The 24,732-nt window shown below is 53.2% G+C and overlaps 1 protein-coding gene, 1 long non-coding RNA gene and 1 other non-coding gene across 8 annotated transcripts; 2 read left to right on the forward strand and 1 right to left on the reverse strand.

Moving 5' to 3' along the window:
* Nucleotides 1-1,815: 1,815 nt before the first annotated feature.
* On the reverse strand, nucleotides 1,816-23,806 carry SLC43A1 (solute carrier family 43 member 1). Of its 6 annotated transcripts, XM_032488703.1 has the most exons (16): nucleotides 23,670-23,806; nucleotides 23,350-23,455; nucleotides 22,194-22,360; nucleotides 15,056-15,233; nucleotides 14,887-14,942; nucleotides 14,688-14,764; nucleotides 12,384-12,476; nucleotides 10,509-10,642; nucleotides 9,319-9,497; nucleotides 8,071-8,241; nucleotides 7,941-7,976; nucleotides 7,592-7,718; nucleotides 5,704-5,845; nucleotides 5,370-5,443; nucleotides 3,599-3,722; nucleotides 1,819-2,521 (listed from the first exon to the last, which is right to left on the reverse strand). In XM_032488703.1, the coding sequence occupies exons 3-16, from the start codon at nucleotides 22,345-22,347 to the stop codon at nucleotides 2,375-2,377; spliced, it is 1,692 nt and encodes a 563-aa protein (XP_032344594.1). In that variant the 5' UTR covers nucleotides 22,348-22,360; nucleotides 23,350-23,455; nucleotides 23,670-23,806; the 3' UTR covers nucleotides 1,819-2,374. The 6 variants fall into 6 exon arrangements, with proteins under 6 accessions (XP_032344596.1, XP_006173039.1, XP_032344595.1 ...); XM_032488705.1 differs by lacking the exons at nucleotides 23,350-23,455; nucleotides 23,670-23,806 and adding an exon at nucleotides 23,048-23,284 and having other exon boundaries at nucleotides 1,816-2,521; XM_006172977.3 differs by lacking the exons at nucleotides 23,350-23,455; nucleotides 23,670-23,806 and adding an exon at nucleotides 23,048-23,192 and having other exon boundaries at nucleotides 1,816-2,521; nucleotides 8,071-8,217.
* TRNAS-AGA lies at nucleotides 15,640-15,710 on the forward strand. The gene has a single exon. It is a non-coding gene; the product is annotated as a tRNA-Ser (tRNA).
* Nucleotides 23,266-24,732, forward strand: LOC116666385. Its single transcript, XR_004323204.1, has 2 exons — nucleotides 23,266-23,425; nucleotides 23,700-24,732. It is a non-coding gene; the product is annotated as an uncharacterized LOC116666385 (long non-coding RNA).

The following is a 24,732-nucleotide window of genomic DNA, read 5'->3' on the forward strand; positions in this document are numbered from 1 at the left end:
CTCTTTCTGGGAAGAGATGGGGGGGGCTTCTCCTGGGAGACTCGGGGCATCGAAATTCCTCGTTCCTCATCCTCCGGCCCCCGCACCCCTCCTCCTCTACGCCACGTACCCTCTCCCCTCCCCAGCCATCTGTTCCACTCGGCAGCGCCGCGACAAACACGGCTCCAACTCGCTTCCGCCCCTGCCCAGCCCCCTCCCCAAGCTCCCCACCCCGGGAACGCGGAGGGAAGAGACACCCTCCCCCAGGAAGCCGAGATCTCTGCCTGCATCTCCCACCCGGTCCTACGGCCCAGCTGGGCAGGGGCAGCGTCGAGACCCCCTCCTTCGGTCGCGAGGGTTGGTGGGGCTGGAGATAACGCTTAAAAGGGTGGGGGTCGGGGAAGGCGTGGGGAAATCCCAAGGGAGGGCAGCCCAGGCCAGGGTAGGGGCCTGGAGATCGAGACTCAGGAAAGGCAAACTAGTGGGTTTGCAGTGTCAGTGGAGGGGTGTCGGGGTTCCTTTCCTGGTTGGCCGCCGGCTCCCACCCTCCCACAGCTGTGCCAGCCGTAGCCACGCAGCGCCGCCTGCTGGGCACACCGAGTACGGGGCGCACACGCCTTGCTTCCTCCGCCCACCCTCACCCCAAATCTGGTGGATCCCACTTCCTTTCAGCCTTCACCAGACCGTTCAAAAAGTCAAGGTCCGGGACAGGCAGCGCAGTGAGACCTTGACTGAGACGTGGGCAGGCCCTCTGGGAAACCGCCCAACCCTTTGCAGAGCAGCCAAGGATCTGTATGACTTTGCTGAGCCTCCAGACCCCGCTGGGCATGTTTCTCATCTGTAAAATGGGTAGGTCAGCCTGTTTCATCAGCTTCTAAAGATAGTTTAAGACGAAAGGAGGGCTCATCTGTCATACTGTCTCCAAGGTTTTTGGGGGGATGGGTAAGGCCTTTGAGGTCACTCTCAGCCCTGAGAGGGCAGCAGAGAGCCGGGCTGGGAATCTTGGAACCTCCTTTCTGCCTCTGATTGCCTTGGCAGGACCGATGGTTAGGACTCAGGATTCAGAATGTCCAGGCTTCAAGCTCAGCTCCACCACTTACCAGCCGTCGGTTCTCGTGCCTGAATCTGTCTGAGTTTTCCTCAATCTACAAAACAACCCACCTCTTGCACTATAGTTAGGATGAAATGAGATACAGGTGTCGCCAACAGGTAGATTATCAACAGATGTTAGTGGCTCCTCCCTGCCCCATTCCTCCATTCTGTGACTTACTCTAGCCACTAAGGCATAGGTCCTGGGGACAAAATCAGATGTAGGAGTTGGATAAATACAGTATAGCTTCCTGGAAGGTCCCTTGTCCTCAAAGACAGTGTCTTCCCTTGATGCAGGTAATTTTAAAGCCTCACTTTATTGCTCAAAAGTAAATATAAATATAGCATAAAATTAAGCTCAAAATTTGCATGAAGTTTTGAGATAAAACACTTTAAAGTGTTACCTTCAACAGACTTCCAGGGATGCTTTGATAGGAAAGTTTGAGGGTCATTCCTTAGCATTTGTTCCAAAGCATCCTGCCCCGATCCCCTGTATGGAGAAAGGCCAACCTCCCAGATGTACCCCAAACCCTGGGAAGTGGGGGGCAGGAGCAGAGGGCGGGATCTGGACTCCCTGCAGACACTAAGGGCAGGACAGGGCTGAGAACAGGATGGTGAGCCAGACAGCTAGAGGTGGACAGGCTGGCACTTGAGTCGTCCTACTTAATGCCCTGGCAAGCCTGGGTGAGGAAAAGGGATGGGGGTGTGGGAAGACACCCCCACCACAAGACACAGGCACACACCAGCCAGTCTCTCACTTCCCTTTTTATTTCCTCTAAGATCTACAAGTATCAGCACCAGGGAGGGAACCCACCACCCTCCAGCCTCACAAAGGGGCTTAACCCCCACACCCTGTCCAGGACACAGCCAACACTTCAGGTCCCTTCCCTCTGAGGGGAAGGTTATTTCTTTACAAATGCTCACATGCATGCACACTCTGGGCATTGCATAGCTGAGACCTCAAGGGTCACCTGTTCGCTGATCCCATAAGCCCCCAGGAGGCACCGGGAGGTGGGCTCCTACGACAAGGTCCAGAGAAAGGGCAGGGCCATACCCTGGTCTCTTCCAATCCCAGGATCAAGAAGGCCCAATCCCTGCACAGGGGATGTCTTCAGTCAATGGAGCATTGTTTTGGGGGATTTTTTTTCCTTTTAGCAAGTCCCTACAAAAATAGAATGCTTTTGGTATTTATAAATCCATGGCCCCTGGCTCTGTGCAGAGGTTACAGGTAGAAAAGCCATGAGGCATTCCCTTTGGTTGCTCAGGCCTTTGGCTGCCTGTCATCCAGGTCCCTTGGCTCAGAGGTCTACACAGTCACCTCGGGGCTGCCAAGCACCTTCAGGGGGACCTCCCAGGGGGTGACGTACTCCCTCTGGAGCCGGGCACGGTAGTAGAAGAGGTAGCAAGGTAGCAGGAACCCCAGAAGTGAGAAGAGCAGGAGGCCCAGATTCACCTTTAGGGCAAGGAGAGAGAGGGAAAATGAGTCAGGTAGGGACGTCTTTACCCGTCATCACCCTCGGGGACACTTCTTGGCTCCCCACCCGGAGAAGGCAGCCTTATTAGTTCTGGGCTGGAATGATAAATCTAGCTAGCACTGATGGTGGGCAGTCACCGTCCAACAATATTCCCCTTAACGTTCAGCAGCCTTGTAAACCATGTCAGAGCCTGGTTTAAACCCCGGAGAAAGCCAGTGGCTAAACTATCTGGTGCCATCTGAGTAGTCAGGGCTGAAACTGGACCTTCTGGGCTGGGAACCTTGACCTCCTTGAGGACATTGACAATGGGCCCCCATTCAGGGGGTGAGAAGAGGCTCTCAGGAGGTTAAAGGCTCTGGGGCTTGGCCTGGGACACAGCACAGGGGCCCTCATGTGGCTTGGACCCAGCGCATAGGCTACTCTGCATTACTCACTACGTGGCTCTGGGCAAGTCATCCCAACCATACACAACCACTTCTCTGGGCTGCTGCAGCGACGTTCAGTAAAAAAGTACTCCATGTGCTTAGCACCTGTGTGCATGCGGTAAACCGCAGCTGTCACTCTGTCATCGTTCTTGCAGGAGGCTTTAGGGGAGTGGGGGGTCCCTCAGGGCAGACAGCTTTAGGGAGGTGATGTCATTTCAATGTAAGGAAAAGCCTTCCTGACAAGACCAATGGTTGCCACCTTGTGTGGGAATGGCACCCTGTTGCTGGGGGTGTTGGAGCTAAGAGGGTCTAGAGGAACTCCTTTCCAGGAGTACTAGAGGGAGGATCCCTGCACTGGTGGAACTGGACTGGATCAGGACTGGGATCACACATCACCTGGGATCTTATTAAAAACAGACTCCTGGGCCCAGGCCAAGAGACGCTGATTCAGTGGGCTGGGGAATCTGTGGGCAGCCAGCTTGGGAACCCCCAGATTAGAGACCTCCAAGGTGCCTCCTGGCTGAGATGCGAGTGAGGGATTCTGTCACATGGAAGAGCCCCCCCCCCAACTCCTCGGCCACATCCAGAAAAGAGGGTCCTGCTGCCCTCATACCGCCCCCAGGTCCTCACCCAGAAGGGCTCTCCTTCCAAGGGTCCCACCATGACCATGAAGAGCGGCTGCTGGAGCAGAGCAAACACAGCACTGATGAGGGACTGCAGGCCTGTCAGTGTCCCAAAGTGGTTGGACGGGTACCTGTCAATGAGAGGACGGAGGGCCAGACATGAGGGGCAGGTGGTCCTCTCCAGCCCAGCCCCCAGCCCGTCCCTCCTCGGGCATCACTCTGTGTTCACCAGGCAGGGTAGAGCTTAAGAGGTCAGGCTCTTTGCATGTGCCCTGTGGTCCCTGGCCTCTGGGCTGCATGCTGTGACTTCAGGGCTACCGAGCTGTGTGATAATAGCAAGTGGCTCAACCTCTCTGAGCCTCACTTTCTTCACTAAAAAACCAGGGGCAGCACGAACCTCACTGGTTGTCTGTTCTTTTAACATATATGTACTGAGCCTCTACTACGTGCCAGGTGCTATTCCATGTGCGTGGAGATACAGCGGTGAACCAAAAGGACACGGAGGTGGCGTTCTGCTGGGGTGGGTGGTATCACACAGCAGGCAAGATAAACCCACAGTGTGCGTTAGACAGTGGTAAGTGCCAAGGGGAGAGGTTAAGCAGACAAAGGGGGTGAGGTTGTCAAGGGATTGCGACTGTAGACCAGAGGCCAGGGGAGCCCTGCCTCAGAGACAAGGACAGCTGGGTAAAGACCTGGAGCAGGTGAGACGGCTGTGAGCCTTGTGGATATCGGGAGGAAAAACGTGCCGCGAAGAGGGGACAGACAGCACGTCCGAGGGTCCCGAGAGCGGAACACACTTGGGGTTTCTGAGGCACGAGGCAGCCATCGTGGGGAAAGGGGGTGAGCGAGGCAGGGAGGCCCCAGGGGACCAGATCCTGTAGGGCCTTTTAAGCCTTACTAAAGCTTTTGGCTTTTTCTCTAAGTGAGACAAGGCAGGAAGCCGTGGGGAGGCATGACCTAACAAGTGTCTCCAGCTTCTGTGTTGGAAACACTGAGGGAGTCACGAGCAGATACGGGAGACCACTGGGAGGCTGCGGCAATAATCCAGGATGCGGGTGGCATCGCTGGAGAGCGTGAGAAGGGTCGGGTTTGGGGTCTGTGGAGCATGGAGCTGGCAGGGTTGCAGATGGATGGGCTGTGGGCTGTGAGGAAGGGAGGAATCCAGGATGACTCCAAGGTCCGGCTTGAGCTGCCCGCTGAGGTGGCCATAGTGAGGTCTGAATAAGGGGGGGATCCATGTCGCAGACCGTGCCCACCAGGGGGTAAGTTCTCCACATCGGTTACAATTGTGTCACCCCGCTGCCTCCATCACACACACCAGACAGACTCAGCCATGTGAACCAGAAGAGAGCAGGGAAAGGGAACGGTGGCGGGGGTTTGGGGGGTTCAAAGTGAAGCAGGGAAGCTATGAGGCAAACGAGACTGTCTGGAAATTTCGACAAGGCTGACATAGGGAGAGCGGCCCCTTTGGGGCCCATTCCAGAAAGCAGACATAGGACAGAAGAAGGGGCATCAGACCAAGGATTTGCGCTTCCCCTGAGGGAAGACCCCGGACAGTGGCGTCGTCCCGCAGTGGGGCAGGCTGCCTTTGAGGACGTGAGCTCCCCGTCATTAGAGGAGCTCGGAGAGGGCAGTGGGCCAGACAGCCTCGATGTCAGCAGTCCAGGGAGGCTGGGGAGGGACGCGCTAAGGGGAGCCCGCGGCCCTTTTGCCCCTGCTCTGGAGTCTCTGGTTATGAGGGGTTGTTCAGGAAGGCACTGTGGCCCCGGCTGACTCACACGGCGGCGTAGAGGCCTCCACAGGCCGAGTGGTAGAAGCCCCGAACCACAGTGTGCAGGACAAAGGTCAAAAACTGAAACCAAAAAAAGAGAGGGAAGAGATTCAGAGCAGCGTGGAGGCAGGAGGAAGGATGGGTCAAGGTGAGGGGTGAGAACAGAGGTGACACACGCCTGCCCCCTCACCAACCCGACCTACTAGGAACCCTTCCTGGAGAACCGGGAAAAGAGACCCAAAGGATGGGAACCACGCTTCCTGGAAGGCAGGGGCCAGGTGAACCGGGCCTTTGGCAGGGCTCCGGGAGGCAGGCAAAGCAGGGAGGATGGAAACCGGTACCTGGAGATGTAAGCTGTCGATGAGACATGTGATGCCGAAACCCACCAGCAGGAAGTTGGTCAGGGTGAAGGCATTGATGGCGTTGGTGAGCTTTTGGATCTTGCGGTAGCGTGGTTTGGCGGACTTGGTGGCAGCCCCATCCCTGAGGAGAATGGGCTGTCACTGGCCGCTGCCTCCACCTCCTGGGCAGCCCCCCCAGTTCTCAGCCAGGCCCCTCCCTCCTCGGCTGTGCCTTTGCCACGAGGGTGGCAGAAAAGGGAGAATCCGTTTCTCCAGCCCCGTGGTTCTCCCAGTGTGGCTCCCCAGCATCATCTGGAGCCTTTGGTAAGAATGCAGATTCCAGGGCCTCATCCCAGACAGCAGAATCTCAGGAGTGGGGCCCTGGAACCTGCATTTGGAAAACTATCCCAAGTATTTCACAAGCACACTGACGTCTGAGAATCAGCGATGGGAAGGAAGGTAGAGAATGGGATGTTCTCATCCTCTCTCTCATCAGAAGCCCCCACAGAAGTGTCTCTGCCCTCCAGCCTGGACAAAAGTAGATGCCACTCTGGGGAGATCACCTTGGCCCCTGACTGCCCAGCAAGACCCTCTGTCCAGCACGATCAAGGGCACTGAGGCTGGGCCAGGGGAGAGGTCAGTAGGCTGAGATAGATGACAGCAGGCTGCCCACTGGTCCCAGACAGAAGGGCCCTGCTAATGGACCATGGCCGTCAGGACAGAGTGTAGAGGAGGAAGACTGGGTACCAGGGCTGGGCACCACTGATATGGAGGGAAGCCACTGGGTTGCTCCTTAGATGCCTTCTCTCCTAGTCTCCCTCTCCCATCCTCTCAGGACAAACAGATTTTTGGATTAACACAAAAAGAGCACACAGTCAGGAGACCCAATGGTGGTCTCCAGCCAAAAAGACAGCCCCACTGACCCCTGCCTCCTGTACTCACACTCTTGTACAGTCCCCTTGCACACGGTTCAGTTACTCTGTGTGACCACAGAGGACAACCCCACTTGTGTATGGTACTTCTGAGATTACATTTTGAAGGATATTGCAGCTTCTGTCCTGGTCTCCCTCCCTTGGCCATCGTGCTCTGGGGTCAGCCAGCTGCTGTGTTGTGAGCAGACTTTGGAGAGGCCCAGGTAGGGAGGAAACCAGCTTCCTGCCAACAGCCACACGAGTGAGCTTAGGAGTGACTCTCCAACCCCAGTCAGTACTTCAATGACTGTGGCCCCCAGAAGACAGCCCTCACCCAACCGTGCTGTCACCCCGATCTCAGACTTTTAGCCTCCAGAACTCTGAGAGATAAACTTATATTGATTATAAACTACCCTGTCTGTGGTATTTTGTTATACCAGTCTGAACAGATTCGGACAGACTCTGAGCCAAAACCACCTGGCTAAGCCATTCCCAGATTCCCAACTCTTGGAAACGAGGAGATAATAAATGATGGTTGTTTAAAGATGCCAAGTTTGGAGGGGTAATTTGTTACACAGCAATAGATATCTAATATACCAACTCTATCTCTTCCTAACCTTCCAACTCTAGAGTGTACCATTTTTAAGAAAGGTTCTGGAACCTGCTACTGAAAGCTGTGTGATCTTGAGTAAGTTACTCAACCTTTCTATGCCTCAGCGTCTCATCTGTGAAACAAGGATAATAATGTTTGTACCTACCCGGGAGAGCTGGCACAGGTCTAAATATGTCAAGGCAAGTGCCCAGTGCCTAGTCAGCCCTTGATGTCAGCTTTACTTATCAAGCCAGCCATGTCTCCTCTTGGTCTCCAGTTTCCTCATCTGTAAAATGGGGATGTATCCCTCCCAGGGCTCTCAGGAGAACGAAATGAGACGCTGGATGGGAAAGCACATCGCTGTCTCCATCCCTGGGCAGGTCACCTGGCAGAGGCCTCAGTGGGGGTGTCCACGCAGTCCTTGATCCGCCAGTCCATGACGTAGCCGATGAGAGGGCAGGTGAGAAGGCACAAGAGCTGCATGGCCCCGAAGACATAGGAGCAGAACTCCACTGGGCAGGGCGGGGTGAGAAGTGGGGTCAGGATCCCACGAGGGATGCCAGCACTGTCACCCACCTCAGCAGAGGAGAGGGGATGCCAGAACAGCCTTCCTCGGACCCCAAATTCTTAGATCCCCCAAACGCCCAGAGTGACAAAGCTGGGCCCAAGCTCGCTGGGCAGTGGGCACTGGCTGGGGTGGGAGTGGGCCACGGCCCCAGCTTTGATCCCCCTACCTGTCTCTGTCGCCCTTTGTTTCAGGCTGTCCGTCTCTGTTGGGGGCAGAAGGGAGAAGCCAGGGTGAGAGGAGCTCAGGCAGGGGTCCCTCTTGCACCCGCAGCCCCCAGTGGGCTCTGAGCACCTCACCATGCTCCTGGCCGCGGGTCACCAGGTACTCCAGCATCTTGTTCATGGCGGCCATGTAGAAGATGATCCGCAGCTGGGTCATGCCCATGGTGAGGAGGCTCCACAGGAAAATGGGGGAGCAGAGGCTCTTGCGCAAGGGGACAGACTCTGCGGAGACAGCAGGGGGCGCCCCTGAGCGCCAGCGCTTCTATGTGCCTCTGCGCAACCCAGCTGATGCCATTCTAGAGGGGCTCTGACCCTAACAGACTTTGGAGAGGGACCGGTGTCCTCAAAAACAAGAGTTCAGCCTCACCGGCCTCCAAGTGCTCGCCCGGCTCTATAACGATCTCACTAGAACATTCTCAGCTGACCTCTGGGTGTGTACCCTAGGCTTGGGGTGGCGGTGATAACTCTGGCTACTATTTATTAAACGCTGACTCTGTGCCGCACACTTGACATGTATTAACCCATGGAGTACAACAACCATCTCCTTAGCACTTTTTACAGAAGGAGAAACTGCAGCACAGAGAGCTCAGTGACTTGCTCCAGTTCACAGGGCTGGAAGCTGCAGGTTGGCTAGACTCAGCTCATGCCCATAACAGCTCCGCTGTGGGAGGATCAGCAGTAGGGGTCACCTTCAATCTGCACAGCATTCCAAAGTCTACAAAGAGCTTCCACATCCCCGGCTTCCTTCAATCCTCACAGCTAACTTCCCTGAGAGCTGGGTGTTCTCAATGCTAATTTAAGAGGCAGGGGAAAGTGAGGGGATTGTGATTCTACCCAAGTCACATGGCCTGTAACTGGCTGAACTCAAACCCCCATCTCCTGACTGCAAGGCCCATCTTTCTTCCACTAATCTGGGAGCTGACCCCTTGCCAAGTGGCTGAGGCTGAAGGCAGGCGCAGCTCCCCTGTAGCCAGCAGGGGGAGCCAACCAGCCAGGCGTCAGAGGACCCAGCCTGGAGGCTGGCCCACCTGCCAGGACCTGATGCAAGCAGCTCAGAGACTGCAGGGAACCGCGATGAAACCAGCTCTCCCACAGGCCTGGAGACCCTGCCCCATTCTGGAAGCTGCTCCCTCCCTCATCCCAGGAATCCAGCAGAGTACCCCTGAATCTGAGCTTCCCAGAGTTCTCTGAGCTTTGACTTCGCCCCCATTCTATAACTGGGGAGCATGCCCACCTGTATGAGGGGTGCTGTCAGAACTAAAGAAGGGAGGATGAGCACTTAGGCGCTAGGACCTAAGGCTGGCACCTTGACCAGACACTCACTCTCAGCTGACTTGACTGAGGTGCCTCGAACATCCTGGGATGAGATGAAGGTGTCCACCCCCTCCTCCAGGCTGGAGGCCTTCTGGCTCAGCCACTGGCCCACGGCGGTCAGATAAGTGTAGAAGCGGTCTCCTGTCACCTTGTGATCCAGGGCCAGCTCTTTGAGCTTGATCTTCTCCCTGCCAGCAGCCAGGCCACAGCATGTGGGGACCAGCCACGCAAAGCCCACCCTCAACAGCCTGCTTGTGGGGTGGGGGGTTGTTCTGGGGTGCCAAGGCCCCCTTTACCCAGCACCGACATGGCCACTGACAAGCTCCCAAGCGCGGGGCTTGTGTCTGTGCGGCTCAGGGTCCAGCCCAGGGGTCAGCTCAGCACCTGGGAGTGAACGGTGGATGAGCTATTTTCTGCTAGGACTGCTGTCACAGAGGTAGCATTAAGAACTCAGACTGGGGGTGGGGGGCAAGTATAGCTCCAAGGTAGAGCACATGCTTAGCATGCACGAGGTCCTGGGTTCAATCCCCAGTACCTCCATTAAAAACAAAACAAAACTCAGACTCCAGAGTCAGAGAGCCTGGTTCCAACCTTAGATTCACCCTCACCCCCACCTTTCAATGGTATGACCCTAGCAGAGTCACTCTGTTCCCTGCGCCTTTGTTATTAGTGGAGTTAATAACAGAAATCCACATTGCAGGGCTGTTTGGGGATGGGCTGAGCACGGCGCCTGGCTCACAGGAGACACGCGGACAGTACCAGCTGTTATTGGACTGGCACTGTGTGTGCTCACCCCAAGCATCACCCCAGTCCCCTGGGGAACTGATGGAGGTGTTGGGAAAAGTTGGCATTCAGGTTGCCCCACAAAGGGTGGGATCTGCCATTCCTTTGTCTCTCCTCAATCTAGGTCCACATGGCACTGTTGCAGGGGTCCCTCCTACTCTGATCCCATCCTCCAAACCTGGAAAGAAGAGTAGTAGTCACCACGTTTTGACTGCCCGTTATATGCCAGGTCTGCTCAACACACCGGCAGGTGGGTGGGATCAGGCCCACGGTTCAGAGGAGAAAGCAGAGCTAGGAAAGCTCAGGTGATTGGCAAATCCAGGTTTCTCTGACTCCAAAGCTGATTCTGTCCATCACACCCTCACACCCTGGCCTCCGGAGGCCCCTTCCGCCCCCAGCCCTCCAAGGCCATTTACTTGTAGTTGACTTCCTCCGGTGAGGGAAAGGCCTCCCCTGGCCAGTTGAGGGCACAGTTCAGAAAGATGAGGCAGGCCAGGCCCGACCAGGTGAACATGATGACCATGAAGGACACGCCAGCATCATAGATCAGCTGTGGAGGAGGGGGCAGGCCCATGGAGGAGGCCACGCGGCCCCAGACCCACCTCCTCCAGCCGGAGACAGAACCCAGGCCCCAGAGGGCTGAGAGAAGGTCTCCCCCACCCGTTCCTTGCGCACAATTTGCAGATGAGGAAACCAGAAGTTAAAAGTCAGACCTAGAAGCCCCGCCATCTTCTTCCTTTTTTGCCCCAGCCCCCCACCAAGAGCTGAGAAAAAGTTTCCAAAAGGTGCTGAAGTTGCTGGCCACAAGCTCAAAATGTCTTTGAAATCAATTATTATCTTGAAAAGAGACACCAGTGTTGTCTTTGGCTCCAGACACATGTTCGTTTTTGTACCAACGTCGTTTCACTTTATGTACAACAGAGGAGAATTAAAACTTCTAACCGTGTTTATCCTGCCCTTTCCCAGGCAGGTTCCCTGAGCGAAAGACAAACCCAGTCGGAGAAGCCTTATCTCACTTTTCACAGGTGCTCCGGGGTGTGACAGCCGAGGAGGGAGGCGGTTTGTGCAAGTGCTGGGCCCATGGCCTCCTAACTCCAGGACAAGTAGGTTTTGTGTTGATTGGGATTCTGTGCCAATGTCTCAGCCCCTTTAGTGAGGAAACCAGGTACAGATAGATGTCCCGCCTGCCACCGTCTGCCTGGGGTGACTACTGTGTGCCCTCCCGCCAGGCTCCAGCTCACAGTTCTAGTGCTGCCTGGGGAAACTTCTGCCAGTCCTCAGCCTCAAGCCTTGGGGCTCTTTCTTCCCAGGAAGCAAGATAGAGCTTCAAGGGGCCACACCCTCAAGATCTGGCTCCTCAAATCCCACTGAGGGAAGGGAGAACCCCACCCTTCAGACCTGCTCCTACCTGAACAACTGTTGGCCACCCCCACCGGTGCGCTCTCCAACCCCTCTGGGAACACTGAGCAAGACCCTTCTAAACTAACAAGTTAACTGTCCAAGGCAGAATCTGAGGGGCATGCTACAGCCCATTTGAAAAGCTGTTTTGATATCAGTGGGAGAAACAAGGCCCCAAATTTGCCCAGAACTAGAACTCAGGCCTTCTGGCTCTAGGTCCACCAGGCTGACCTGCCTTGGGAGCTGGCCTGGCATGGACTAGCTTGGTGATCTTGGACCTGAGCCACCTGGCCTCTCCAGGGCAGGAGAAGAAGATGTGGGTGTAGGGCTAGAAAGTCGCGGGCCTGGAATGCACGTAAAGGGGTTGCACTTGATTCTGTAGGCAGAGCAGAGCAGGTGTGGGAGCCAGTCCTGCATCTAAGATCATTCTGGAAGTCATGTGAATGACAGCTTGGAGAGGGAAAAGACTGGAGGCAGGGAGACCAGCACTGGCCCAGGAGAAAGGACGAAGGCCTGGACTTGGGTGACGGAAAAGGGAGGGAGGAGAGCAGAGAAGTCAGACCCACTGGTCCACAGCAACACCTGGGCTCTTCCCATGATGCTTCAGTGTTTTTCCCTGCAGTGGGAACTGACCCCTCACTGGCAGGAAATGGGTCACCAGACATACTAGCCACCATGCACTCAGCCAGCTCTTGTGTCAAGGCAGAAAGAAAGCCCAGGGACAGGGCGGGGAACAGCTCGGTGGTAGAGCACATGCTTAGCATGCACGAGGTCCTGGGTTCAATCCCCAGCACCTTCATTAAGTAAGTAAATAAATAAACAAACCTAATAGCCTCCCCTCCCCAAAAAGAAAGCCAAGCGACCTCACCGACCCCCTCAAAGCAACTGCATACCTTGATTACCGGGTACGTGATGGCCGAAGAGGCGTAGGAGCCAAACATGAGGGCCATGAATGTGGAGCGCAGGTTCCCAAACATGTTGGGCAGCTGAGGGAGGAGAGTGGCACCAATGAGCAAGGGGAGACCCTGACACCTGCCCAGGGCTCCCCTTTCTTGGGCCCACCCAAGAAAGCTTGGAAGCTTCTCGCCCAGCTATCCTCAAAGTGCGCTCCAGGAACACTAGCCCCAGAGTGGCAACAGAGAAGTTCTAAGGCAAAACCAAGGTCAGAAACTGTGCTATAATCCCCTCCCACCCACAGAAGTGCCCTTAAAGAGAAATTCTGTGTAGCCCCAAGGTTTCCCAAGTTAGTTGTTTACAGAGACCTTTAATCATGACAGGTCTCCTAGCCCACAGAATAAGAAAGCTGATCTAGTGTAACTTATTTGACAGGTGAGAACACTGAGGCTCGGAGAGGGAAAGAAACGTACTCAAGTTCACAGGGCACATTAGTGACTTTCTCTCCTGTTCTGGCCATCCTAGCTCTACCCCAGACCCCAAGGCTGTGACCATGGCTGGCTCTAATAGTATGGTGCCCCTTAACCTTCTCCATGGCCCCAAAGGCCCTAGTCCATGGTTTCTGCTGAACCAAGACAAGTAACAGGATGGCTAGGGAGGTGAGGGTGGGAGTAAGGAAGGGGACAGGGCCAGGCCAAGTGTCCAGAAGATATAGTTCTGACATGCAGAGCAGGCCCAGAATTCCCACCAGTACAGAAATGATAATGTATTTTGCTCACTGGCCTGAGTCAGGCCCTCAGGGGAGGGGAAAGCAAAGTCAGACAACCCCTTGTGATCCTCCACCCCTCCCCTACACCCCCAGTCAACAGATCCCATAGCTGGAAGAGTCTTAGATGCCATACAAAGCTTAAACCCTCTCCAGAGTGGGAAACCGAGGCCCAGAAAGGGATCTCAAATGGCTCTGGAGAGGAAGGCGAATAAACACAGAGAATTGACCCATCGACCTTCAAGAGTCTTGAAAAAGGGGTGGGGCCAAGCTGACCCCACTTGGGCAAAGGTTTCCCTGGCACCGTGTGTCTGCAAGGCACGCTGCCAAGGACGACAGGGAAAGTGCCAGGGCCAGGCCGGGCCTTTGGCACTCCCCCAAACCCCTACCAGGGTCTGAGAGCTCTGTCTCCACCCAGCACCCCGCTAGCCAGCCTGGCTAACAAGGAGCAGCACCGGACGTCCTGGCTCTGGCCTCTGAGCGCAGAGGTCCAGGGGCGGGGCCGGCTCAGGGGGCGGAGCCGGAGCCGAGCCCTGCCATTGGCTAGAGACTACAGGCGGTGCAGCAGGGGGCGGAGCAGGGGGCGGGCTGTGGGCCAAGGGCCCCTAGGCCTCAGGGCAGGGTCAGAGCTTAGGCCCCGAAGGGCGGGGGAGACAAGGGATTTAGGGCCTTGAACCAAGTTGTACAGAGTGGAGAAGGGGCTGAGGAGCGAGGCGAGGAGGAAGGGATCCGCTTCCTTAGAGAGTTGTGAAATGTCCTGGGCTGGAATTAAAGGCGGCTGCAGGGCGAGGTGATATTCAGACAAAAACACCCAGTTTGGCGTTCAGGCGGCCCTCCCTCTTCCGAGATCGCCTGAGGCTGGCCCAGCCAGGAACCCCTCCCCCAACAACACGCTCCTAAGACTTTAACCCTTATGCTCACTCGTTCACATATATACTTAGAGTAACACACCCCAAACACACATGTAAGAGGTCAAGCTCCGTGGAAAAAAACGTTTTTTTGTCGGTCAAGCAAGTCAAGTGTCCACAACTTCATATGGTTCAATCTAACACACAAATACAGTCACCCACGCACGCACAGCATGGCGCGCACACAACATGCAAACATATACCCACTGTCTCAAGCTATCCCTTCCCCTTATTTTAGTATTACCCAGTTTTACTCTTTCCAGCACTTAGGACTAGGGACATCATTTATTAGTTTACTTGTTTTTAGGGTTACCTGTTCCCCTACCCCTGATTATAAGTTCCAGAAAGGTGAATAAGTTGTCAGTTCTGTCTGTGCTGTGGCCCCAGTGCCTAGAACACAGCTCAATAGGCATAAGGGCTCAGGACACACACACAACAACATCTATCCGGACACGGTCTTATCCACATATACGCAGCCTCACACCCACCCATCGCTGCAGCCAGCACGGTTTCACACACACATTTGATCTGCGTCCACTGACCCGTCTCCCACCCACACCCTCCCTCACCCCTACCCCCTACTGCACTCCTGGGTGCCCTGCTGCCAAGTCAGGGCTTCACATACTCACTGTGAGTGAAGAGAATGTCAGGCAGATGCCACCAAAACCATTCAGGGACAGTGCCAGGAATATCAGCGGAGACAGAACTGGGAAGGGGGGAGGGATGGATGAGGGCATTTGGGGAGCTGTGGGAGGCTAAAGACAGGAGCTGGGGTAATATCCACCTTCATCCCACCCACTCCTTTCCACGAGAGGCCAGACATCTCACCTTCAGTGTCCCGAGAGGCCAGGGCCATAAGGGTGCAGGATGCAGCGAAGCAGGCACTGCAAAGATGCGGGGAAGGGGGAGAGGTTGAACGCTGTGCCTCCCTTCCCCCTACAGCCCCAGTCCCAGCCCTCCAGCTCCCTACCAGCTCCCCACAGCCTGGCCACCTCACCTGCCAATCAGCCTGGTGGGCCGGGGACCAAAGCGGTCCATGAGGATCCCCAGTGGCAGAGTGGTGGCACTGAGCACAAAGGAGCCGATGGTGAAGCCCAGGTTGAGCATCTCTTCCTGCTGGTTACAGCTCAGCCACTGGTGCTGCTCATCCTGGGTGGTGTTGGTGGTGTTCCCAGCTGAGAGAGGGGAGGGAAAGGCAGCACATGGCTGCAGGAGCAGCTGGGCAAGGAGAGTGGCTGGGATCAGGGGTCCTACACTCAAATCCCATGCCTCCACTTGACTGCTAGTCAGGTGACTTTGGAGGTGGCCTGGAATCATATCCATTCCGGTGGAGAAGGGAGTCTATAAATGGCAGCAATCAGTATCTGACCCGGGAACAGTCACATACCCAATCTGAGGCCTCAACTAGTTCAAACGTGATAATGGACACCAAAGTACTTATCAAATTGTAATATGCACTCAATGTCCAAACTTAGGGGGTTGCAGATCCCCAACAGGAACCACCCTCAAATCTAGGGACAACATCAGTGAGTGATGCTCAACTGCTGTAACAAGAATTCACTTAAAACTTAGAGGAGGGGGGAGGGTATAGCTCAGTGGTAGAGTGTGTGCTTAGAATGCACAGGTCCTGGGTTCAATCCCCAGTACTGCCATTAAAAAATAATAAATAAATAAACCTAATTACGTCACTCCCCCCCCAAAAAAACTTAGAGGAAACTTTGCCCATAAATGACATTCTGATAAAATAATAACTAATAGTTATTGAGCATTTAACTATGCTCTAGGCATGTTCTCAACGGTCACAGTATTTATTGACTCACGACAGCCCCATGAATCAGCTTACAAAGTATCCCCATTTTCCAGATGGCGAAACTGAGATGCAGAAGTAGGACCACAGCACTGTCCTCCAGTACTCCTTCAGAAGTTCACCTCTGAGAAAACTCACCCTCCAGGTAAAATGCCAACTTGGAGTTGTGGTAGGTTAATGAGAAAGGCTGGTGGTGGGGGAAGCAGGGGGGTTCACTTCACCCAATGCTCAGTGAGTCCTGAGGGGTCTACTCCCCTGTCTCCTATCTGTTAGTTTTGCATCATTTATTACCAAGGGCAAACTCAGAGTGTCCCTGGAAGGCAGAAAGGCCAGGGTCTGAATTCCCACCACCATCGCTACCAGCTGTGCAACCTTGGACAAGGAATTCCTCTGAGGCTCAGGCCCTCTGCCTGTAAAAAGGAGCAGAGGATGCCTAACCCACAGACTCCTTAGGAGATTCAACAGGAGAAGAGAAATGAAGGGCTTTGCACAGGACCCGGCCCAGAGAAGGGGCTCCTGAAACAGCTGATGGGTAGATGTGCTGAGCCTCTTCTAGAGGTGCTGGGGATCCCACAGTGAACGAGACAGGAAGCTCTCAGCTCTCACAGGGCTTGGATAATAAACAAGGGAACAAACGGACCCTGATATTAAGAGTAGCAGGTGCTGGGAAGAGAACAAAACAGGAAGAGGTGATAGTGCCTGAATGCTGGGAAGGGGAAGTATCTGCCCTTGATGGTGACCATGACCCTGGACTTCAGATATACCCGAAGGGCATGCAGGCGGCAGTGACCTGTGTGCTCACATAAGGAAGAACATAATGAGTCATTTCCAGATCATGAGTGCATGGTGATGGGCTGCGGGAAAGCTGGGGAGAGGGCTCAGACACCTGGGAGAATAGGTGAGGATTCAGACCACACAATCTCTGAGGTTCAGGTTAGCCCGTCCCCTAATTTAGTGGTGTTTATCATCGCTGTTCATTTCTCCACCACACATCTATTTACTGTGTGACAGGCACTGTATGGGAATTCCGTGTAAGGCGGGGAGAAATGCAAAGATAATTTAGACCAGAGGCTGCACACAGGTGACCAGCAATGAACCCCATACATATTTGGACCCCACACATGTTTGGCTTGGCTTGCAAATCGTAATCAGGTGCCAGTTTATTATTTATTTTTTGGGGTGGGGGGAGATAATTAGGTTTATTTAGCTATACCATCCCACCCAACTCTGCTCCCTATTTATTAGCTGTGTGACCTTGGGCAAATTACTTAGCATCTCTGAGCTCCAGCTTTCTCTTCTATACAAACAGATTTGTTGTGAGGACTAAAAATCTAAACAGCAAACTGTAAATGCTTAATGAACTGTAACCATTGTTTTATTATTTCGGCACCTATGCTGGATATGCACTAGTGTGGGATAAAATGAACTGCCGCTGCCTAGCATCTGAGTACCAGTTCCCTCTCTAGCTGTGAGGCTCCTACAGATGGGTCAACCATCCACCCCAGGGTGTACCTCAAAAGAGGGAGAGCTGAGAAGACAGAGGGTGTGGCCAGGGAACCCCAAAGCCGCCACCCATGAGCACCTCGATAACGAGCTCCCCATTTGTTAAATGGCATCATCGGGTCCTCACGTCATTTCTCCGCAGCGAGGAGGACAAGGGTGGTCCACTTCATCTTACAGACATTCAAGTAGAGATCTAGGGAGGATGGGGGACTTGCCTAAGGTCACTTGGCAAATGCTGGCAAAGCTGGGTCCAGAACGAAACAGGAAAACACGCCTGCAGTCTGAATTTTGTGTGCTGGCTCCAGTTCATTTTTACAATATCCCCACAAGGTAAGGATTGTTGGTCCCATTTTATATACGGGGTAACTGAGATATTAAGAAAGTTAAGGGGGGGAGGGTATAGCTCAGTGGTATAGCTCAGAACCTTCCAGGTATCAACTCTGCCATTTATAAGTGTGTGACAATTTTTTCACCTCCCTGAGCCTCAGGCTTTCCATCTGTAAAATGGGCGTAGCCAGAGCATCTAACTCCTAGGGATTTTATAAGTGTTGAGTGCATGAATAATTTTTAAAGTACTTGAAATCATGCTTGGCATATGGTAAGCACTATACAAATGCTTGTTAAAATGTTGTTTTAAAAAGAGAAACAAGAGGGAAGGGATATAGCTCAGTGGTAGAATACATGTTTAGCATGCATGAGTTCCTGGGCTCAATCCCTAGTGCTTCCATTAAAAAAAATAATAATAATATAAATAAATAAATAAATAAATAAATAAGAAAGTTATTTTAACCAGCCAAGCAGTACATAACGGAGTGGGAAGCCATACGGCCTGCCTCTGTCCACACACGACAGGGACACAGATTCCTTGTCTGATTTGTGTTTTTAAGGCCCTGCAGAGGGAGGCTTCAAGAAGCAGAAAGTAGGTGCTTTCGACAGGGCAGCATGACTGATGCAGAACAGGATATTTCTGATGCCTGGAGGCTGAAGTCACTTGAACGAGAGACATTCTCCCTGCTTTTCAACAGTGGACAAATAAGTTCTGAGAACAGGAGGGTTCACTTCGGTCACCTCTGGCGATCCCAAACAACCAAGCTCAGAGGCACACTCATTTCTGGACAGCTGAAAACACCGGGAGGATACCTCACACCACCTACAAAGGTTAACCCCCAATGGATCAAAGATCTAAATGTAAGAGCTGAGACTTTAAGACTCTTGGAAGAAAGCACAGATGTAAGTTTTTGTGACCTTAGACTAGGCAACAGTTTCTTAAAAGTAACACCAAAACACAAATGGCAAAAAAGACAGACTGGACGTCACCAATATTAAAAGCTTTTGTGCACCAAAGGACACCAGGAAGAATGTGAAAAAACCACCCAGAGTGGGAGAAAAACTGTGCAAATCCTATATCTCATAAGGGACTTGTATCTAGAATGCAAAGAACTCTTGCAACTCAATAGTAAAAAGGCAAACGACCCAATTTAAAAATGGGCAAAGGATCCGAATAGGTATTTCTCCAAAGAAGATACACTAAAAATGGCCAACACGCACGTGAAAAAGATGCTCACCATCATTAGCCTGTAGGGAAATGCAAATCAGAACCACAGAAAGACAACACTTTATGTCCACGAGAATGACTATCATAAAAAAGATGAGTAGTAATGAGTGTTGTCTAGGATGTGGAAATTGGAACCCTCATACACTGCTGGTGGGGATACAAAATGGTGCAGCCACCCCGGAAAGCAGTCTAGCAGTTCCTCAAAATGTTAAACAGAGTTACCCTATGGCCCAGCAGTTCCACTCCTAGATAGATATATAGATATAGACAGACGTAGATATATAGATAGAGATGGAAGGAAAGCTATGTCCACATAGAACTTGTACATGAGTGTTCATAGGAGCGTTACTCATCATAGCCCCAGAATGGAAACAACCCAACTGTCTATCAACTGTTGAAAAATAAAATGTGGTAGCAGAGGATTTGGAAGAGAACCAGGTCCTGATACATTCTCCAACATGAATGAACCTTAAAAACATCATGCTAAGTGAAAAAAAGCCAGTTACAAAAGATAATGTTTTATAAGATGCCATTTATACAGAATGTTCAGAATAGGCAAATCTATTTTTGTCATAGGGAAACCTATAACAGAAAGTAGGTGAGTGGTTGCATAGTGCTTGGGATAGAGGGAGAGGTGGGGGGAGAGGGTACCGCTAGTGGGTCTAAGGTTACTTTTGGGGGTAAAGAAAATGTTCTAAAATTGGTTGTGGTGAAAGGGGAGGGTAGAGCTCAGTGGCAGAGTGCCTGCTTAGCATGTGTGAAGTCCTAGGTTCAATCCCCAGTGCCTCCCTCAAAAAAACCCCAAAAACCTAAATAAACCTAATTACCTCCCTCACAAAATTTAAAATAAAAATTGGTTGTGGGGAAGGTAAAAACTGAGTAAACTAAAAACCATTAAATTGTATATTTTTAAAGGGTGTATTGTACGTCATGTGACATATCTTCTTCTTTTTTTTTTTTTTTTAGTTGAATGAAAGATTCTTTAAACTCTATAGTTTACAGTTTTAAAAAGTTTCACATAATCCCATAATAACCCTCTTTTTCTGCCCCCATACTTCCCCTCCCCCTTTTCTCTCCCCACTAGTAACCTCTAGTTTGTTTTCGGTATCTGTGTCTGCTTCTTTTTCATATTATTCACTAGTTTGCTATATTTTTTAGATTCCACATGTAAGTGATATCATATGGTATTTGTCTTTCTGTCTAAATTATTTCACTTAGCATAATGCCGTCCAAGTCCACCCACACTGCTGCAAATGGCAAAACTGCATTCTTTTTTATGGCCAAGAAGTATTCCATTGCATATACACACCACATCTTCCTTATGCAACTATCTGTTGATGGACACTTAGGTTGCTTCCATTACTTGGTGATTCTAAATAGTGCTGCTATGAACATTGGAATGCAGGTATCTTTTTGAATTAACATTTTTGGGTTTTTGGATATTTACCCAGGAGTGGAATTGCTGGGTCATATGGTAGTTCTATTAGTGATTTATATCTCTTTTATCTTAAATAAAGCACTTATCCATATTTTTAAAAAGCACAGGTGGATGGATAGACAGCAAAAGGGAAGGAGTTTGGGGGGTGATGGAAATATTCTAAATATTGATTGTGGTGATGGTTCCTGAGGTGTATAAATTTGTCATACCTCATCAAACTGTGTGATGTAAATTAATCTTCAATAAAGTTGATTTAAAAAAAAAAAACAGTGGAGAAGGCAGGAAGAAGCTATCCGATGAGCACTGGCAGGACCCAAGGCCAGTAGGCAGCAAAGGGCAGGCCTCTCCATTCTCCAGCGTAAATAACTCTGAGGGAACCCGGGAACTCCTGACCTCTATTTGCAAAGGGATCCTCCACCCCTCTTCCTGGTTCTCTTAGCCACCCTGGAACACCCAGCATTTCATCCTAAGCCAGCTCCTCCAGACCCAACTTGCCTCCCCTGGCCAGTTGCCAGCTCTAATCAACACCTCCTCAGCCCCCATCACCCTGTAATTGGGGCCAGGAGATGCATGCACATTGCATCTCTTGTGCCAACTCCTGCTTCCTTTACAGATAAGGCTGGCAGGGGTGGAGCAGGTGCTGCCCAGAGCAGAGATCGAGAGCTCCCTAGCTCCACCCCCAAGGCAACGGTTTTCTGTTTTCTCCCACAGCCAAGGCACGTGCCTGCAGGGAGCAGAGCTGAGGAGCCCGGGGAAGCCAGGAAGGACCCTGACCCTGACCGAGCACTGCTAACTCTCATAGCGCCCCAATGGAACAGGTATTCTTCTTCTTTCCATTTTGCAGACCGGGCAGTTGAAGCTAGATGTTTTCAGGAACTCGCCAATGTCACCCAGCTGATAAAAGTGGTGGAAGCTGGGATTCTCACCCAAGCTGGCCTTCCTCCAAAGCCTGTTCCACAACAAGGAGGTTGGAGGAAGAGGATAAGGAGGAAGGGGAAGGGCCAAACTCCACATCCATCCAGCTCCTTAGGCTGAGCCTGTCAGCACAGCTCTCTCCTTCCCAGAAAAGAAAGATACCTATCAGACCATTAGAGCTTCTCGAATTGCAGACACCAGGAGGGATGACTCCCTCCCTGCCTCCAGGCAGCTGCAGGCAGCTGGGGAAGTGGCTACTGCTCCCAAGGATTATTCAAATTCCCACTCCTGAATTCAGGGCCCCTCATTCAAAGCCAAGGTGATTGAAATGGAAAACAGGGACCCTCCACAAGACTGGAGCCTAGAGGAAATGAGGCTATTAACTTTGTACAAATGGTGACTTGAAGACCTGGGGGATCAAAAGTCCTGAAAAAGGAGGAGTGTACCCTCCTTTACATTCAAATCCACCTTGCAGGCTCTCCTTTAGCCATAGTAAGACATCTCTCATCCAGCTAGCTGCTCCGGGCCTGAGGCTACCAAAGGCTTAGGACTCAGCGGATCAGTCCCAGGATCCTGATGCCCTGCAGACACCTGGCGTTTAGTGAAGACTGGTTTAAATGAATGAGGTAGAGGTCAAGAAGTGGGGTGGGTATAGCTCAGTGGCAGAGCACATGCACGCTGTCCTGGGTTCAGTTCCCCAGAACCTCCATTAAAAATAATAAGTAAATAAATACATAAATAAATAAATCTAATTACCTTCCCCCAACAAAAAAATAAGTGGGGCTGTCCAACCCCCTGCAGAGTGCTGCGTTGTGAGCAGACTGGCTTTCTGTCCACTTGGCCACCTGTCCTTTGCCAGAGTCCACCTTCTGCTTCTGCTGCCCTCGCCAGCCCCACTGGCCCCTTCTCGGGCTTACCTGAGCACAAGCTGGAATAGAAGCCCTCCTTCTTCAGCATGATCAGCAGGGAGCTCCAGCCCAGGAGCACCGCAGAAAAGAAGAGGTTCTCCAGCACTGCGGTGCACGCCATCCACCAGCGTCTCTGGTACGCCTCCTGCAGCGTGGGGGCCATGCTGGCCACGAGCCTGCACAGGAATAGGGGATTGAAGGAAGGGTCCAGTGAACCTGGAGGAATGCCTGGCATCATGGTGGCCCCTGAGACCCTTAGAGCCAGCCCTCAAAGGGGACTTCATGGAGGCCTCGCAAAGCCCTGGGCTTCCCAGTGGGTGCAGCCTAGCTGGCTCTGGGAGTTCTGGCAGTGCCAGGGGTGCACGTGGCATTGGGCTCCCGCCGTGTCACTAACAGAGACAAGGAAGGTCCTGTCCGCGCGTAACAAATTGCTGGCGCGCTGCCAGGATCTTCCACTCAGGCCACGGCACGCAAAGCCCGGTTGTCGAGCGGAGCGGGGGTGGCAAACCCGCACTTCCTCAAGTTCCAAAGGTCAGCAAAGGGCAGAGCGCGCTCTGAAGCCACCGCTGGCCAGTATCCGGCCTCTCGCGCCAGGAAGGACCCCCCAGAAGCAAGCAGGAGGAGGAAGGGGAAGTCTGATGCTAGCCTAAGGACCCCCCCCCCATTTCCTGTTGCCCCTATAGGACCACTCCTCTCCTCTGGGGCCGGGCGACGGCAAGTTCTCCCCCTTTCCGCACCAGGCGACCCAAGTCCCTGCAGTCTCTCAGTCCAAGGCAACAGCTGCCACGTGGAAGGAGACCCAGGCGGGCCCTCCAGCGCCGCCGGCGCCACCCACTCCCTCCCTGGGGCCCCGGGCACCATACTGCTCGCCTAGGAGGCAGCCCTCCCTCTCCTGCCCGCGGAGGGTGCTCGGGCTCCAGCAGGAAGTCCGGCGACCGCTGGCTTTATAAGGGCAGCGGCGGCGGATGGGCTTGCGGGCCGGGGTGTTTACCAGAAGGAGGGAATGAGCGCCCGGGCCGCGGCTACAGCCGCCACCGCGGGAGGAGACTGGACCCGGGGCGGGGCGGGGGCGGAAAGCAGCTAGAGGGGTGAGACCAAGAAAAGCAGAGAGAAGACGGACCAGAAGGGCAACAGAGAAAGGGCGAGAGGGAGCGGAGGAAAGTACCTCGGGAGTGCCTTCGCCCGAGAGGTTCAGTAATCCCATCTGGGAAATGGGGCTTTGCATTCCGGAGTTCCCGCAGGTCCGTTCGAACTCTGGCAGGAGTGTTGCTCTAAACAGAGGCAGTGCAGCAAGAAGGGGCCGGGAGGTGCAGGGGAGTCGGAGGGGCCAGACTAAAGGGGAGGCAGGGACGCGCTTGGAGAGGCGGGACCCGAGGGCTCAGGTAACGGGTTTCTCCTGGGGAGCCTGGGATTGTCGGTGGGAGCAGGCCAGGGTGGTTCTCAGCGACGCGCAGCTAGGGACCCCCAGCCACGCTCGCAGCTCACCTCTGATCGGGACAAATTCGCCTTCTGCAGCCGCGCACCCTCGCGGGAGCGCAGCGCCTTCGCGGTGGGTGCACCCTCTCGGCCTCCGGTGTCAGGGGTGCCCAGCTGGGAACCGCAGCCGAGCTCCTGGCTTCTATGCGCGCCAGGTCCGGGCGGCCTCGAAGATTCAGCCAGACAGCCTGGTGTTCTCACCTCCCCTGACCCATCCGAAGTCAAGGAACGGGAACCCGCCAGGCGCCACCAATCCGCGAAGTGAGGCTAGGACGAGATAGATCGACGGCGTTCGTAGCTGTATTTACACCCCTCCCGGGCTGCGTCCTGAGGTAGGGGCGGGGGCTCTCTTGCCTTCCCCTCCTCCCAGTTCAAGTTTCACGCGCACGTGACTCGCCCTTTGGGCCCCGGCACACGCCCCTGCCCCTAAAATTTCTACCCTTACTTCCTCCCCTCTCCCTCAGCCCCCAAGATGAATCAGGCAGCGCCCTCCGTATCCTTGGTCAAAACAAAGAACTTGCTGGAGCAGACTGACCGCTTTGCAGGACAGGCTTGGGTGGGGTTTTGAACTGTGCATTTGGGTGTCGTGTTTTCCGAGAGGCAGAAAGACACGGGTTTCTTTGTAGTCAGCTCGAGGTCTGAGCGTCGACTTGAAAACTGACTGGCCTGGGTTACACTGGACAAGTTGCTTAACCTCTCTGAGCCTCGATTTCCTCCTGTTAATTCTCATCACAATAGTATCTACCTTACAAGAGTACCTACAATTGTAGTGCGGGGAGATGGGGGGTGGAATTGGGGATTATGATGCAGATAAAATGCTCAGCAGGACGGCACTTGGCACAGAGTAAGCATAATAAGTGTTCACCTTTGTTACTGCTGTCATTATTATTATTATTATTTCAGAAGATGTGGTGATGGGGTGATTCCAGACACTTACCTATTCCTGGGAAATCTCTCAACCTCCCTGAGCATGTTTCCTTATCTGTAAAAAGGAAGGGAAGTACCACTAATTGGATTGCGATGTGGATTAATGAAATGAGGACAAAGGCAATTAAATACAGAGGTGAGTTTA

The sequence above is a fragment of the Camelus ferus genome, chromosome 10, assembly GCF_009834535.1.
Source record: "Camelus ferus isolate YT-003-E chromosome 10, BCGSAC_Cfer_1.0, whole genome shotgun sequence".
NCBI lineage: Eukaryota > Metazoa > Chordata > Mammalia > Artiodactyla > Camelidae > Camelus > Camelus ferus.

Coding starts and splice junctions, on each gene's coding strand:
- SLC43A1 (XM_032488705.1), bottom strand. CDS start 22,347: ATGGCCCCCACGCTGCAGGAGGCGTACCAGAGACGCTGGTGGATGGCG. Junction 15,234..22,193: donor CTATTCCAGCTTGTGCTCAG/GTAAGCCCGAGA, acceptor CCCCTCTCTCAG/CTGGGAACACCACCAACACC. Junction 12,477..14,687: donor TGACATTCTCTTCACTCACA/GTGAGTATGTGA, acceptor CTCCTCCCTCAG/CTGCCCAACATGTTTGGGAA.